General features: G+C 37.1%; 4 protein-coding genes across 4 annotated transcripts in view; 3 read left to right on the top strand and 1 right to left on the bottom strand.

Moving 5' to 3' along the window:
• Window positions 1–2607: 2607 nt before the first annotated feature.
• On the top strand, window positions 2608–3493 carry LOC128725074 (uncharacterized). The gene is made up of 4 exons (XM_053818796.1): window positions 2608–2667; window positions 2745–2904; window positions 2970–3343; window positions 3410–3493. The coding sequence occupies exons 1-4, from the start codon at window positions 2608–2610 to the stop codon at window positions 3491–3493; spliced, it is 678 nt and encodes a 225-aa protein (XP_053674771.1).
• A 917-nt stretch (window positions 3494–4410) lies between these two features.
• On the top strand, window positions 4411–6228 carry LOC128725063 (uncharacterized). The gene is made up of 4 exons (XM_053818785.1): window positions 4411–4426; window positions 5424–5618; window positions 5711–6081; window positions 6145–6228. The coding sequence occupies exons 1-4, from the start codon at window positions 4411–4413 to the stop codon at window positions 6226–6228; spliced, it is 666 nt and encodes a 221-aa protein (XP_053674760.1).
• A 746-nt stretch (window positions 6229–6974) lies between these two features.
• Window positions 6975–9532, top strand: LOC128725052 (uncharacterized). The gene is made up of 2 exons (XM_053818774.1): window positions 6975–7030; window positions 8518–9532. Exons 1-2 carry the CDS (start codon window positions 6975–6977, stop codon window positions 9530–9532), a joined length of 1071 nt encoding a protein of 356 aa, XP_053674749.1.
• Window positions 9533–10614: 1082 nt separating this feature from the next.
• Window positions 10615–15312, bottom strand: part of LOC128721212 (protein gooseberry-neuro) — a 17309-nt gene continuing 12611 nt past the window's right edge. The window contains exons 5-6 of the mRNA XM_053814939.1: window positions 10998–11459; window positions 10615–10934 (exon numbers count right to left, since the gene is read on the bottom strand). Coding sequence (XP_053670914.1) covers window positions 10615–10934; window positions 10998–11459 — 782 coding nt within the window. The remainder of the gene's footprint in view (window positions 10935–10997; window positions 11460–15312) is intronic.

The raw sequence follows: 15312 nt of genomic DNA, 5'->3' as shown, positions 1-15312 counted from the left end.
CAGAAGACAGCCGAGCCTGTTAAACGTCAGAGCATATAGAGGAGCCAACATCGATTCAAGAGCCAACGAGTGCAGGAACTCCAAAGAATCAGAGTGCGATGCGGTCCATAGAACAAGTTTTACTAAGATGTAGCAGGTCACGGAAAAACCTTTATACCTAAGGTGACCTGTTGTCGAAATAAGGATGGAATTCTGGTCAGCTACCAGCCAGAGGTCCTCTCGCGATTGGCTCAGTATTTTCATGAATACCCAAATGATCAGTTCAACGAACAGCTAGAGGCTCCACTAGTGGATGATATCATGCTACTGCCACCTAGCATGGACGAAACCCGAAAAGCAATCCGTCGGTTGAAATACGATAAAGCACCCGGCACCGACGGAATATCAGCCGAACTGATCAAAAACAGAGGTGCAGCACTTGAACGCGACATTCATCAAATCATTACTGAGGAGTGGGATAGCAAATCGATGCCTTGTGATTGGAATCTTGAATACCGATTGGATTGTGATTGGAATCTGTGTTGAATACCGCCTATAATATCTTCTCCTTAATCTTGCAGAGAGACTTGTCCCATTCGTAGAAGAAATAGTTAGAAACTATCAGAGAGGATTCTGAAAAGGAAAATCAACCGCTGACCAGATCTTCACCAGATCTGTTATACCTTGGAGAAGATGGCAGAGCAGCAGCTCCAATCTTTCCATCTCTTCATAGATTTCAAAGCCGCATACGACAGCATAACAAGAGTAAAACTACACGGCACAATAAGCTCTTTTGGAATCCCGGCCAAGCTCACCAGGCTTGTTAAAATGACCATGACCAACGTCACATGCCAGGTGATGGTGGATGGAAAACTCTCAAGGCCCTTGACTACCACCAAGGGTCTGCGCCAAGGCAATGGGCTTGCCTGTCTCCTTTTCAACCTAGCGCTTGAGAAAGCCATTCAAGACTCTGGAGTGGAAACCTCGGGGACCATCTTCTACAAGTCAATGCAGAACCTGGCATACGCTGATGACATATACATAATTGGTTTACGGCTCTCCTATGTAGCAGAAACTTACAAGCGGATTGAGCAGGCGGCTGAGAACCTCGGTTTGGAGATTAAGGAGGCAAACACCAAAATTATGGTGGCACCGTCAGCGGCCCTACTAACAAATACTAATGCGAGTTCACGGAGGGGTTATGTACAGATAGGTGAACGAATCTTTGAAATCGTCCAATGTTTTACCTATATTGGGTCAAACGTCAGCACCAACAGTAGCATAGAAGTTGAATTACGCGCAAGAGTGCAGGTAGCCAACCGGTCACATTACAGCATGACGAAACCTCTCGACTCAAAATACATGTCGCGACGGCTGAAGCTGGAACTATATTAAACATTCATAGTTCCAGTACTCACATACGCCTATGAGATATGGACCTTCTCCAAAACTGACGAAACCCTCTTAGCCGCGTTCGAGAGGAAGATGCTGAGAAGGATCTTTGGCCCCGTGTGTGTGGAAAGACAATGGAGAAGCCGATACAACGACGAGCTCTACGAAAAGTACGATAGTCTGACTGTCGTGCAGCGAATTAAACTCGCCAGGCTCCGGTCATCCGGTGGCCAGGCAGGCCACGTCATTAGAATGCCACCGGACGATCTAGCCCGTAAAGTTCTTTTAGGCTGCCCACATGGACAGAAGAGGCGTAGTAGGCCCAAACTGAGATGGAGTGATGGCGTGGCGTCCGCCAAAAAGGCCGGGTTAAACGATTGGCAGACAACGGCGCTCGACCGCGAGCGGTTCCGGATTCTCTTGGAGCAGGCCAAGACCGGAAAGCGGTTGTAGCGTGTGATAAATAAGTAAGTAAGTACAGCCAGCACTGGTTGCTGTAGATGAAGCAGTACATTTAAATCCAACATAATAGATTATTGATTGTGGTACAATACTTTAACTTTAGCACCACTTACAATATTCATATTTGTGTTTTTTTAGAGCGATCATTTCAGGAGTAGTATTTTGGTATATGTACATTACTCTTTGGAAATTTTATTTTCTCAACGAAAGGCTGAGCTATAGTTTTCTATCTGTATGATTACATACAATCCACAACGCGGTTATCTGAACTATTTTCTGTGTGATTGAAGTTAATAGGAGCATGAATTGGGCATGATATATAATGTTGAGATAGCACTCCCAGTGCTTACACATTGTCAAGGCAAAAGAGCCTTCATTATTGTTTACTGAATAATTTTATCTCGCCAAAGAATACACCAGTCCCATGTTTTTTGATATCATTTCAAATCCTTATCTGTGCTTGTATATGAAATTTCCAAAAAGTATAAAACCGCGTGATGTCGAAAATAATTCTGTAGTTTCCGACCGCAGTTGTATATTTTCTAGCAAGCTTTTTAAAATATGGCTAAGTTTATGTTGATTTTCAGACTGTGTCTATTCGCAGTAATGCTTAAGGTAAAGTCAATCGATTTATTTTCCAATTAGCGTGGTGTCATATTCGATTCGAACAAAAACAATTAATTCAAATTAATGTTCAATTGCTAGTTTATTGTTGCAGATCTACCAATTCGGGTTCCACGGAAAAGAAGCGTTGTTGGATTAAATAATAATCTAATGTCAGCTAATGAATGCAATGCAGATCGTATTTATTGCGGGAGTTGCACACAAGTTGTGGTAGTTTTCGGTCTTGAACATGGTTGGGCTGCGTTGAACGCTAATAATACACTAAACATATTTAACGTCTTATTCAGGTTTGCAATTATAATAAAGATATAATTGGATCGTTCGATTGTGGTGCCATTAATCCCAAAAGTCCTTACTGCACTAACAAGGGTGAATGCAGCAATAGTGCACAGCCTGAGTGCATACAAAAAAGTGATCTGTGTCCTACAACTAACAAGTTTTATCCAGGTAATTATTCTAACTAACATGTTTCAAAATAATACAGCATCATTATATTCTCGAATTCCTTATAGTGCCTCAAAACTGTAGTGAATCAGTGTTTTGCGATTCTGAAAAGTTTTCCACTGTTGTAAGCAGTCCCTCGTCGGCTCACATATTTAATTCCAAGAGTCAGTCGTGGTCTTTGCGCCAGTCGGTTGACGATTGTTTCCAGATTGATTGCATGAGCGCAGAACATCAAAATAAGTGGTACGCTTATAAACCTAATCCCCGATTGAGCATTTTCTGCGGAATATATGGAGCTGTTACCTTCGAATGTGATGGAATCTACGATGTTTTTAATGAATCCAAACGACTGTGTGAATTTTCGTGTGCTACAGAAGGAAACTTCCCTGTAAAGGGCAGTAGTAACCGTTACTATTCATGCCTGCCAACAACTTCTGGAGGGGTAAGGAAATTCTCACGTCATATGTCGATCATTGTGCATTAATGAGATAATAAAATTTCATTTCAGTTACAAAAGTTCGAATACTCTTGTTTGGGTACAACAGTGTTCAACGCGAAAACGATGCTATGTGAGAACAACGTTGGAGCATGACATTAACTGATTGAATATCAGAATTTTTCGGTTTGGCTATAATAATTTAATTCATGCATTACCTTGTAGCAAGCAAATGAAAACAATAATAAAAAGTTAAATTTATGATGCAAAAATTTTAAACGTGGTAATTTCTTCAAAACAATAAAAAAATCTCGTATTTTTTACAAGTGTAGGCCGTTGGTACATTTTTAAATGAACAAAGCTTTTACAAGAAGGTAATTAGATGCATGTACTTATACACTTACCAGGCACTATAATCATTCATTGGTCTTAGCTTTAGAAAACAGATCCACGCGAATGCAGTGTTTGCGCACTTTCAAGCAGATTCACCAACACCTTCATTTTATCTCTATTAGGTCCTTCTACGTGTGTTATGTTCATATGAACAGCTTAACTAAACCTATATGCACATCTCACCTATAGGTACATACAGTTTCGTATTTACATTTGTTATCAAGTCGCTAGAAGTGCCCTCATCGTTTTGGTTTTTGTCTTGTTTATCTACAATTCGCTTGCTCCATCCGTCGTTACACTTCTGGCTCGTAGTAGTGGCGCAAACCAATGATGTTTATGTTATCAATGTATATCACAATATAGATTAAGACAAAAAAGGGGATGTAAATGGCACAGTCTCTTGGTATTAACAAAAGGCCATGAGAGTTTTACATCAGCTGACATGAGATGTAGGCCATGAAAAAATTATTCAAGCCTTGTATCATTGCTGATATTCAAAAAGAAGTTTGTTGCGACGTAAATGCGTTTCGCCATCGTATAATCAGTGCACACCCGCATTTTACACAGCATGCAATGAATTACTAAATTAATCAAATCGTGAATCAGAACCGATGTTGGCTTCCGGACGGTTATAAGAATCGACTGTCTTCTGCAGCTTATCTACATGTTGGTCGTTGAAGATGTACCAACAGCCGAGTATGGTAGATGGCTTCACATTACCTTTGCCTTGAAGTCCCCCAAGATATTTTGAAGTCATGCATGTGGTTCAAGTGTTATTGTTAGACGGCCTTTCTAAAAGTCCTTCATTCTCTTCGGTAGGGGAGTGCAGAGCCTATCAATTATAGTTTTGCTAGACGATGATTTCGGATTGCACTCGGTTACCAACTGCGAAAAACGTTTCCTCCATACGGTGGTGGTCGTGGCATCTGTAGTAAATGTCGCATCGTACGTCACCACCCCCTAATTAGCCAATCTATCCGTCGTTTCATGGTTCAAGTTCAATGTGGCTAAGACGCCATCAAGCCTTTGGCTCTGTGCAGTGTAAGTAAGTATTACTTTATTGTACGTAATTATGTATGTAATGTAATGCATAGTATTGAAAATGATGCGAATATGTTATTGCACATATATGAATGATACAAATGTGTTAGCTAGGTCAACATCAAAGCTAGGTCAACATTCATGATATTTTATAGTTACTAAAAAAAATGTTAGTATGTCTGCTCTATACTGAGAAAACCACGAGGAAATATGTTTTGCATTTTTATCAGCAAATTCTCAGAGTTTGAGCTATAAACGGTTTTGATTTACTGCGTTTACATTTTTATATTTGCAGGCTAGATATGTTATCTTATTATCACGGTTTGCTATAAAAATAACCAAATTTGTGGATTGTTGATTGTGATGAGAGATGTGTTATAAAAACAACAGTTTTCACCGCTTCATTAGCGCTTAGTGTACCGGTAAATGAACAGTGTTGGAAAAAAATGCGTGCAGCGGTGGTCATATTCCTATTTTTTGCAGCAGTGACTGCTCAGGTGTAGTATTCACTATAGTGAATATCCAACAATAGTGAATGTCTTATTTGTAACTAGTAACTATATTTTACTATATTTAAAGTCGTCAGTAGCATTTCGAGCGCTTATTTCGAAACGTGAGGTACGCGATGATGGATCATGCATATCGCGACTAGATTGTGCCGATTGCAATACTGTTAAAATTTGCAACTACGATGGCACCGTTCTAACAAATTACCGCTGCCAGGATGTGGATCCAACCAAGCCCTACTGTGTCGGCGCTGGAATTTGTTCAAGCATCCCTGAAACGAGATATGTCTGTAATGGATCAGATGACTTATGCCCGCTAGATGCTCCTGGATTTTACCCTGGTATGTTATGCAATTAGAGTTTAATAATTCAAAAATTTGATAATAGATTTTTATTTCAATATTTGTTTTGGTTTAACACATTGAATTTTTAGATCCCTCAAACTGCACTCGTTACATTTATTGCGATTCAGAAATGTTAAGCTACGGACAAAATTGTTTAGTTGCGAATAATGTGTATAATCAGACAACCGCATCATGCTTCTTAAAACGGCGTTCATCTGATTGTTTCCAAATGGACTGTAGTAACAGCCGCAACAAAGATCAGTGGTTTGTTTATAGTCCTTACCCACAATTATATTTTTTCTGCTCAGCGAAAGGTCCTTTAATGTTCAAATGCGCCCGTAAAACTGATGTATTCGATGTAAACTTAAAGCGCTGTATGTTCAAATGTCCGTCCTCTGGAAGGTTTGCTCATCCCTCTTCGAATATGTATTACGAATGTGTAAATGTCAGCACTAGCAAGGTAATGGTAACTTTTAAATAATTTGTTTGAATATGCTAACATCATGCTGTTCACTCCCACTAGATCGAATTGTTTGAGCAAACATGTCCTTCAACGCTGAAGTTTGATGAAATATCTCAAATGTGCATTCCTGGATTTAGCACATAAGCTAAGCGTGTTATTCTCGAATTGGTTTGAATATACTACTCCAAAAAAAAAGCTTTGTTTTGAAAGACCAATTGGCTGATTGTTATAAAACAAATATTAGATGTCAAATATAATCTTAAACAAAACCATCTGTTTCTTCTTAAATGGGTCAACAACCGGTGTACGGTCAAGGCCTGCCTGAAACTGCTAAGGTTCGGCTCCCAAACGATCGAGTATCTAATCTTCTGTCCTTACCCCCTTTTTCTCTTGATTTTGGGTGTCTAGACGTTTGACAGTACCCCTCACACTTTTTTCTTGTGCAGAGTTGCTTAATTAGCTCTCAATATGACTCTTCTTTGCTAGCCCAAGTCGTACATCCTTCAACGAATACCGCATCAAACTCGATGGTAATTGGTGTGAGCCTTTCTCATCTGCGTAGAGTGCTCTTCATTGCAGTATTCACAACTTATTATAATATGCCCTGTGTATGACATGAAATTGGTTCAAAAATCAAAAAAATCTGTTTGCTGAGATATAAAGCAACAAAGTCCAAAAAGTTGTTCTAAATGCATCAAAATCGACGTGCGTACATGTTTCGATAACAATAGCATCATGATTTTTCGTCGAAAAAATATGTTTTATACATCATTTTAAATAATTTTATATATTCTTTCTTATGATTGCGCTAATAACTTTTTTAAATTAAACTAAGCGTAACATTTTTGTGAGGGTTACGGTAATGTAACGGTTTTACTCCCATGATCGCGATGTGCCGCATCGTGGAGGGAGACATTCTGTCGGACGAGCGGGAGGTGATCGACAGGTGGAAGTGCCACTTCGACGGACACTTCAACGGATCAGAAGCAGTGGATAACGGAGCAGGCGCTGGATGCAAAATTGAGCTGCCATACGACAACTAACATAACGATGACGTAGTGCCCCCACCACCCTTGGACGAAGTCATCAGCACTGTCCAACAGTTGAAATGTAATAAGTCAGCTGGCAGCGATGGGCTAGTGGCCGAACTGTTCAAGATGGGACCGGAGAGGCATGCCGTTAACATCCATCGGCTGATCATAAGGATTTGGGACCAGGAAGAACTACCGGACGGAAACTGGGTGTCATACATCCAATTTACAAAAAGGGCGACAGATTTGACTGTGCTAACTTCCATCACAGTCCTGAATGTTGCTTATAAGATCCTGTCGCGAATCCTTTAATCCTGTCGCTACCATGCTGGGTTTGTTGGAGGCAAATCCGCCACCGATTAAATCTTTACTCTTCAGCAGATCCTTCAGAAATGCCGAGAGCATCAGATCCCCACGCACACCCTATTCATTGATTTCAATGCGGCCTACGACACCATAAATCGGACGGAGTTATGGAACACCATGCAGCAGTACGGATTCCCCGGGAAGCGGAAGCGAAAGCGATCTCTCCAATTCCCGGGCTTCGCGGATGACATTGACATCACCAGACGGACAGCCGTGGCGGTATACGAGGCGTACACCAGACTGAAACGTGAAGCCGCTAAGATTGGTTGAGGCTCAATGCGACGAAGATTAAGTACCTGCTTAGACAACAACGTTAGACAACAACATTGACAACAACGTAAGCAGCGAAATCCGAAGGCGTATTGTTCAGAGAAATCGTGCCTACTATGGGCTCCACAAACCATCCAGAAGACTATGAAATTGAATGTGACATTAAATACTATTCACGTATATCTTAGCTAAATAAAAAACCTCAACTTATGATGACTCTTTACCACTAAAATATATGTACAGAAAAAAATAAATGAAACATCCATTGCATAAAATAATAAGCGAATGAAACGAAGTTTGTGGATTTCTAATGCCAAATTACCATCCTATTTTTGAAAAGAATTTATCGAGGGAGTTAGAATATGTCAAGCAAACATTGGTTGTTATTGATCTGTGAAAAAATAAACAACTCTAACAATGCATACAATTCTGCAATATATGCTACTCCAAGATACCATTATGGTATTTATTATGCCGATTAGATATGATTTACACATATCTTCAGAGCGACGAGAAAGTAGGCCAAATAAATAAGTTGCACGCAAAGATGGCAATAAATAGGATTTAAAGCGTGTTTTTGGGTGAATAGTTCTGTGCTGGAAGCTATATGACTGAAGTCGTTTGCAACTATGGGGAAGACAACAATAGTGAAATTATTTCTATCCGTGAGCATCTGAAGATAATTTGTGTTATATCAGTGTGTTACAATAATTGTGTCATTGTTTTGTTTAATTAAACAGGGTTTTTTGTTGGTTTCGATTCGCAGTTATGAGATAAATGTAGGTGATACTGAAACTGCCGTGTTCAATCATTACAGCTCTTCTGAGGAAGATTATTTGCAAGCAAATGAAGTACCAAGTTCTGATCTGATTGGTTCGTCAACCATCTCTGAACTTTCTCGACCGTTCATCGACAAATCTCTTACTGGAAAATGTAGTAATGTGTCTTCGTTTGTGTGCACCGGGTGTCGCCGCATACGTGTTTGCATAGCACATATAAACGATGAATCGATGCTACCGGAAACCAACTGCCCTCCTTCAACATATTGTAACACATTAGCTCAAGACATGGGAGGAGCATGTCTTGCAGTGCCCGATGTTCAATTTCCCGAGTGCACAAGAACGCAACAAGTAGACGAAAGTGGATTCAAAACCGGAAAGCTTTGTACTGGAAAAGGGGTATTTCCCGATCCTCAGGATTGTCGGAAATTTTTCAAATGTACTCAAGCTGGTAATAACGGTCGCCCTTATAAATGTCCATCAGGGTATGTGTACAATTCAAAAGACCAGTCTTGCAGCAGGAGCGCACGATGTCACACAGTACAATGCCGATCGAATGGACGAACATTTTTCCAGGCTTTTCCACAAGACCATCGGTTCTATGCGTTCTGTAACTTTTATCGATCAAGAAATCAATCCATTTTGAAAAACGTTATTATGTATAAATGTGACGAAGGTTCTGAATTTAATTCGATTGCTAATACATGTGTTTTTAAGTGCCATCGAGAAGGCTTTATGGCAAAACAAGGAGACCCATCAAAGTATTTCTGGTGCCGCAAAATCCATGGACAGCTGTTTGGATATGAGAACGTTTGTCCAGGTGGACCTGGAGCAATGTTTAGTGCCAAACTTGGGATCTGTCTGCCACCCGTTGAAATACCTTCATTAAAGCAAACTAACAATACGCTCAATTCGAATAACATAACAACAGGAGCAGACACGCCTGTTCAAATTCCATATTGGACACAATGGGCATCAATTCCAGTGTCTTCACTATTATAATTGTTTTGTAAAATTGCCTCCCGCTTTTTAAAACCTATTTGTTCAATAAAACTTTCACCAATTAAGATCAATTCTATCTGTTATGAATAATGGTACACGATTAATTGTAAAATAAAATTATGATGATCCGTATGGTATAATGATCTCGAATACGGGTAGACTTTAATATGATTTACTTTGTATGTAAAAGCTTTCCATAAGACCAAGCTTTTTTCTTTTTCAAGTACTTTTGGTAGATCTAGTTTTAATATCTTTTGTTTCACCATTAATTATTTATCTTTCGCAAGTTGTATTGCAGCAATTCCAAATGTGGTAAATTTCTTCATATTCTCCTGGTGGAACATCCGTTGCTAGTACGGCATGTTAGACTTTCGTGATTTGAAATTTCAAGTAAGCGGATTGGCATCAAGTATTATAGTTTTGACTCAGTATCATCAAGCACCGAAAGCTAACGCTTCGCCTTTAAGCCCAAAAACAGTATAGACATTTTACAATAAAGCGCAGTACGATTGTTGCATACTCTTAGGCGTTTTGGATAACTTTCGTGCCGTTGAAAACAGAATTAAGACTGCAAGTTTAACGATACAGAAGTGAATCCAATTGAGTAGTATAAGTAGTAGAAAATTCCTTTGATTTCGGATACTGTCCAAAAAGCATAATCCAACATTTCGCATTACACATTAATACCTTTTATTCATATTATTTTGGTTCAGGTGCATCGCGAAGTTTATTTGTTGTGTATCGTGGAAAATAACTTTAAATTGCTTTTTTTTGTTACGCCTAAAATAACCATCTAATAGTTGTTTAGAATTTCAACACATTTGATACTTGATTAAAAGATATTACATGATAAGTATAATAAATATAAGAGAGGTTGAACTGGACTAATTATGTACTATAGTGCCTACATGAAAATTTATCTCTTTTTTGAAAAAAAAAATCATCAAGTTGAATAACCTATTCTAAACGAATAGCGCGTTATGACCATAGATATAAGGGAATGGTGTTTAGTATACCAAGCCTGTTTATCTGGATCAGTATTGCAATGCGAGCGTGTCAGTCCCAAATATCACGGTAGTCAATCAGGACCAGTATTTATTAGGATAAGATGCAGGAGCTTGTTGCATTGAATGATAATCGACAGTGGTGCCGGTGTTCACAGATGGTGGGCAACCTACCAAGTTTGTGGCATATGCTTGTCCTGGATGATGTGGAGGATACGACTGACTCCAAGGAGTTTCCTGTGCCGTGATGGGTGTAACAACCGGAGCGGTGGGGGGAACCTTAATGTAATTTTCAGCTTGGGTAGCCGGGGGGCTCAACTTAATGGAAGCTGAATTCTCATGCGCAGGTTTGATGTATTCTTCACTCATCATTTTGGTATATTCCGATGGAAGGAAATCTGCAAATTAGTACAACAGGGTTACTGAATGTATTTGAAAACACAGGGTTTATTTGTTGCCACCTTGATTGTTTTGGTGGAAGCCCATGTGGTTGGTAGAAAAGTTTTGTCCTCCGAAGTGTCCATGCTGGAAGTGACTCGACGAAAAACTCGACGAATTTTGTGTAACAAACTCATAGTTAGCTGCTGCCGCCATTTGGTAGGAATCGTTCGAAGCCACTCCAGGGTGATACTGTGACATAGGCAGTGTGCCTAGACTTGTCAGCGGAGTAGACATTTGCGCTCCAGCGTGTTTTCGAAGTCGAGCTCGACGATTGCTAAACCATACCTGAATTCGTGCTTCGGTGAGGTTAGTTGTCGAAGCTAGTTCTTCCCGTGTGTAGACGTCTGGGTATTGCGTCCGCTGAAACGCCTTTTCTAGTGCCTCCAGCTGCTCACCCGTGAAGGTGGTCCTCGATCGCCGCTGTTTCCGCTTCAATAGTATTCCAGGTTCCGACTCGGTGTCACTTGAATCGGATCCACGACCTACCATATGATGAAACGATCGACCGCAGTAATGCCATTGATAGAAAAAAAATTAAGCAAGAAAAAAAATGAGTTTCAAATTAGTCACTGTTACGGATGAATGGTGCTTGCACGGTTCTATAATGTAGCGTGTAATTGAAGTCATTTATACTTCAGTTCAGAAGCACAACACAGTTAAAGAGTCAACAGATGTTTTAGAAAAGACCCAAAAAGAAAGATAACAAACAAGTAGATGTATCACGAATTTGTGTGTGTAGCTTCATATAGAGATAGTAGCGGTTGTTCATATGGAAGCGGATATACTCGACAAATCATTGAAGGGAGTGAATATATTCGATCATGTATAAACATATTAGTGGAAGCAGGGTATAATTTCTTTTAATTCAGGAAAAAAAGGAATTCAAGAAGCAGGCTTTTAATTCTTTTGAAACTGTTGACAGTAATAATAAAACAAAATGTTGAAATAGTTGAAATAAAATCTTTTTAAATTTACGAAAGCAATTTAAGGCTCAATGACAAAACATACAAACAAAACGTATCGCTAATGCATTTATAATAGATACAACGTTTTAATCATAAGTTTTTAATGATCGCTAAATTTTGGCATAAGTTGTACTTTTATAACATGTTGTTATTTTCTTTTAAATTTCGTTTAATAAAGAAAAAGATTTATAGAAATATAATTTGCAACGCGTCGTCCCAAAAGCATAAACCGAAATGCTTCACGTCACGCAACGTTTACAATTTCTGTCAAATAAATCGTCGTAAGGATGTCTTAAGGCTGTAAATTCGTGCTTTCTTGTGGATTAGCAAGACGATTTGTTTTCTGGGCTTTTGCTCTGTAGCATATAACAAACGTACACAAAATTGTCAACATTTCAACTTATTTCTGTTGAAAATTAAGATAAAAGATTGAACAGCAACTGCTTTAAATATGCTTTTGTTCAATATGTAGTATTTAAATGTTTTAAATTATATGAATATTAACAACATAAAAAATGTTTGAAATGAAACAAAATCTTAAAATAGAAATCTTAATCAAGATCTTGAAAGTATGATTGTGTGTGTTTTTCAAAAAAAATTAATGAAAGCAGTTTTATATTTTTAATATTTCGGCAAATGGCAAATAGGTATAATTTTAGTATTTGTCAATTTCTGTTTCACAATATATATATATATATATATATATATATATATATATATATATATATATATATATATATATATATATATATATATATATATATATATATATATATATATATATATATATATATATATATATATATATATATATATATATATATATATATATATATATATATATATATATATTAATATTTATAAATTTATATATATGTATATATATATATATATATATATATATATATATATATATAAATATATATAAATATTTATATATATATATATATATATATATATATATATATATATATTACTGAAAATACTAAAATACTAAAATTATACATATTTGCTATTTTACAAAATTTACTTTTCGATTTTTTTCTAGATTTTACCCAAAAATATTTAATATAAAACTACTTGAATCAATATTTTATCTCCTGTTTTGTTTTTTAATATATCCTGTTTTGCTTCAAAGGATTCTGTAATCCATTGCATAGAAATGATCTTCCGTGCCACATCGACAATCAGAAAGTTTCTCTTCACACGTTTGCTTCAAATACCTTCCGAGAAATGAAGCGGTAAGAGATATGAGCTAAATTGTATAAGTCTAATAATGAAAGCAGTAAAATCGACGGACTAACTCTTAAACTGTGTTGCATGATTAAGCTAAATTTTCGAGCATAAAATCATTGGTTTATACCACGGATAGAATATGTATACTAAGCTTCTCTTGCAGTTTATTGTTAACGATTTTTATGGAATTTTATGTTTCCAATATATGACCACCAAAGATTATGAAGAACTTTATCTAATAAAGACGATGATATAAAAGCATGAAGCTGAAAAAATGTTGCGTTAGTTAAGATCAAATATGTTTCAATTATAATTTTTACACATTTATTTTAGTTTTGTTCATTCGTTTTATCATAGCAACTCATAAAACGGCAATGAAATTGAAAAAAAAACTGTAAGGAAGTCGTAATCGGATATTGAATGTCATTTTTCAGTAATCAGTGCATCAAGACAGGAAGTTATGTTCAGCCCTTAAATGACAGAGACCGTCATGTTCAACACCTTCGGTGTTCGTTACAACGGTTCTTATTCTTTGAAACTCTTTCCGAAACATCATCCTCAACTCGACGTTCATATGAGAATCAGACACAGGCGTCACAAGGTCTGCTGTCGGGAATCCCCTTAATAAATTATTATAAGGCTAAAAGGTTTCGTTTCTCAATTTTTCATTCCATTTCACCGCGACTGACCGTCTGTAGCTGGATGGGTCTTCTGCACTTGAGCAGCGCGGAGTCTAAGCTTTCAAAACGAAGTACCTTCATTTATTTGGCTGGCCCTCGACTTCTTGGATCATTCCAACATTCCACCGTGTAAAGTACGACCATAGCTGGTTCCGAAAAAAGTCAGCTTTTGAAGTCTACCGCTCAGACCATATTGGCTTCGGTATCATGTGACCCATTGTGTCGGTTGACACTTAGGTACAATTTTGCGGTATTAGCTGCTGTAAACTCACACTCATTTGTTAGTAAGTCCCTTTTATGAAAGGATTTTACCTCATTTGTTCGACGTTGGGGGCACGCATAGGAGGAATATCAGTCGGTATGATCAAGGCATATTGTGAAATACCGATAGTTTGAAAACAGTACAAAGAATGTTGCTTAGTATTATTTGGTAAAAGAGGCTCAAACATGAGGTACAACCATAGGAAAGGCACTTCGATTGCGTTGAGGGATAGTATGCGGAAATGAATTCAAATTACACAGATGAAGTTATTGTTGAGAAACGATTGTATGAATGAAATGATAGAAATCAATTGCAATTTTGCAATTTTATAAATAAAAAAAATTCACCAAATGTTATACACAAAAATATATTTAAAAAATTAAATATATACATATTAAAAATATATACATAAATGAAAGTAAAAAGATATAAATTTATATATATATATATATATATATATATATATATATATATATATATATATATATATATATATATATATATATATATGTGTGTGTGTGTGTGTGTGTGTGTGTGTGTTTATATACATATAAATTTATGTGTATATATATAAATGTAATTATAAAAATATGTATCAATTGATTAAAAATGCTTAGCTAATACCGAAACTAGACCTTATTTCAATTGTAATTGAAACTGAAAGTTTCTTATTATTATTTCTTATTATTATTTTTTTATTGACAATTTTATTTCTCTCTGGTATAATTCAATTGTACATTTTGTATAGCATTGCTCTAATGTGTAAAACAAAAATTATTTCAAAGCTTATTTATTCGATAAAACGTACAGAATTTGGTAATACTGTAGGTACGCAAGAATTCATAGATGGCTAGAAACAACGATTTGTGGCATAACATGGTTCCGTTACCATGGGGTGTGAGGTGTACTACAGATATGCGACGTTTTGTAAGCTTCTTTAAGATTAATGGTTCGTCGCTTACTCATCGAAATGTTACCGAAAAAATGAAAGAATATGTCTATGAAATGCGCAAAATATGTCACTCTTTCAACACCTTCAAGCACGGTGTATTGAATGCTATAGATAAAAGACACCTTAAACAAAAGACCTACCAAGCCAACCACTTTCCCCAGTTTCATTGGAACATTGTTTGTATCGTTGCTATCTCATATGAAAGACGTATTTGGAAGGTTTAGCACAGTTTGCTACAGA

This window comes from Anopheles nili, chromosome 2, assembly GCF_943737925.1.
Source record: "Anopheles nili chromosome 2, idAnoNiliSN_F5_01, whole genome shotgun sequence".
In the NCBI taxonomy this organism is placed as follows: Eukaryota; Metazoa; Arthropoda; class Insecta; order Diptera; family Culicidae; genus Anopheles; species Anopheles nili.
This window is presented reverse-complemented; position numbering and strand designations above follow the sequence as displayed.

Coding starts and splice junctions, on each gene's coding strand:
- LOC128725052 (XM_053818774.1), top strand. CDS start 6,975: ATGTGCCGCATCGTGGAGGGAGACATTCTGTCGGACGAGCGGGAGGTG. Junction 7,031..8,517: donor GAGCGGGAGGTGATCGACAG/GTGGAAGTGCCA, acceptor TTCGATTCGCAG/TTATGAGATAAATGTAGGTG.
- LOC128725063 (XM_053818785.1), top strand. Junction 5,619..5,710: donor TGCTCCTGGATTTTACCCTG/GTATGTTATGCA, acceptor TTGAATTTTTAG/ATCCCTCAAACTGCACTCGT. Junction 6,082..6,144: donor TAAATGTCAGCACTAGCAAG/GTAATGGTAACT, acceptor CACTCCCACTAG/ATCGAATTGTTTGAGCAAAC.
- LOC128725074 (XM_053818796.1), top strand. CDS start 2,608: ATGTCAGCTAATGAATGCAATGCAGATCGTATTTATTGCGGGAGTTGC. Junction 2,905..2,969: donor AACTAACAAGTTTTATCCAG/GTAATTATTCTA, acceptor AATTCCTTATAG/TGCCTCAAAACTGTAGTGAA. Junction 3,344..3,409: donor TGCCAACAACTTCTGGAGGG/GTAAGGAAATTC, acceptor ATTTCATTTCAG/TTACAAAAGTTCGAATACTC.